General features: G+C 47.2%; 1 protein-coding gene across 1 annotated transcript; it reads left to right on the top strand.

Annotated features, from left to right (window-relative positions):
- The first annotated feature begins 217 nt into the window (after window positions 1-217).
- LOC129242879 (uncharacterized) lies at window positions 218-1,089 on the top strand. Its single transcript, XM_054879780.1, has 2 exons — window positions 218-981; window positions 1,046-1,089. Exon 1 carries the CDS (start codon window positions 386-388, stop codon window positions 824-826), a length of 441 nt encoding a protein of 146 aa, XP_054735755.1. The 5' UTR covers window positions 218-385; the 3' UTR covers window positions 827-981; window positions 1,046-1,089.
- The last annotated feature ends 427 nt before the right edge of the window (window positions 1,090-1,516 follow it).

The following is a 1,516-nucleotide window of genomic DNA, read 5'->3' as shown; positions in this document are numbered from 1 at the left end:
GACTTCTCCAGCTACGTACAGTGAAGCTGTCAAAGGCCAACAGCTATGGGCGGTGGTTGATAAAAGCAACCCTGACGGCACTATTTCGCCTGACAATTGGAAGAAAGTGGAAGCCAGGCTCTCAAGCGTCTTCTTCCAAATTCTGAAGGAGCATCCTGATCCAGCTCCTTTCTGTCGCGATAGTGGATGGCATCAGAGTCATGTGAAGCTAATCGCCTGTGCCGATCAGAGATCCACTGATCTATACAAAATAGCCATCTCAAGGATTGGCGAAGTATGGCCTGGGTCTAAACTCGAGGTAATTTCAAGGGATGACATCCCTAGTTTACCAAGAGCTAGGGCCTGGTTACCAGCGGAGCCATCAGACCCTAAACAAATCCTTGAGATGCTTCGGGTATGCAATCCAGAGCTTCCTACATCGTCTTGGAAGGTCACAAAGCTGGACGATCCCAAGGGCGAGTACCGAAGCGCTACTTTCGTAGTCTGCAAGGACTCGGCGGACGCACTGGCGCGATCGGACGGTGTAGTAAGCTATGGGTTTTCGTCCATAACTCTGAGGGTCTACAACAAGGACAAGGCGCCTAACTTAAAGGACCCGGTTGGAGCTGAGATAGGCCCCACGGCGGAATCTGGCTCCGGTCCTAACACTGCTACAGCGCTACGGAAGGCATCTACTGACGGCAGTATCTCTTCCTTGTTAGATAGAGTACTTGATACTACTCTCACTGATGAGGAAGAGCTACTGGCGTCAGATTCAGATGAGCCCAACAAAACGGTGGTGGAGAGGAAGCCCAGTAACCATGATGTTACGGGTTCTTCAGATTAACCTTCACCACTCAAAGGTTGCGTCCGCCAACCTCATAATCCACCTGGCCAAAGGTGGACATCATATTGTCCTGATTCAAGAACCATGGGTATCACATGGACTTGTGTGCGGACTAAGGACTCAACAATATAAACTGATGTATGCTCGCAACAAAGGTAACCCTAGAGCGTGCGTACTAATAAGAAAAGGGATAAATGCTTTCATGCTCTCTAATTACAGCGACACCGATCAATTGACCATTAGCCTGGAGTCGGGAAATGAACGGATGTGGCTATCTTCCTGTTACCTCGCACATGACCACGAGGAGCTACCGAGATCAATATTCAAAGATCTGGTAGCGCAGGCGCAGAAGCTTGGCGCAAAGCTAATCATTGGTGCGGATGTAAATGCGCATCACGAGATATGGGGCAGCACTGATACCAACGCTAGAGGTGAGTGTCTCTTTGATTATCTGATAGGTACTAGACTACAGATTTGCAATAAAGGTAATAAACCTACTTTTGTCATTAGTAATAGACAGGAAGTGTTAGACGCTACTTTTGCTTTTGACTCCGTTATTAACAGAATTAGGAACTGGAAAGTTTTGGAAGAACATTCTTTTTCTGATCATAGATATATCTCGTTTGAGGTTAGCAAAAATCTACCGAAACCTAAGCCTGGTAGAAATATCAGGAAAACAGACTGGGAAAG

Source organism: Anastrepha obliqua, chromosome 3 (genome assembly GCF_027943255.1).
Source record: "Anastrepha obliqua isolate idAnaObli1 chromosome 3, idAnaObli1_1.0, whole genome shotgun sequence".
Lineage (NCBI taxonomy): Eukaryota > Metazoa > Arthropoda > Insecta > Diptera > Tephritidae > Anastrepha > Anastrepha obliqua.
Note: the sequence above shows the minus strand (reverse complement) of the source record. Positions and strands in the feature narration are given on the sequence as shown.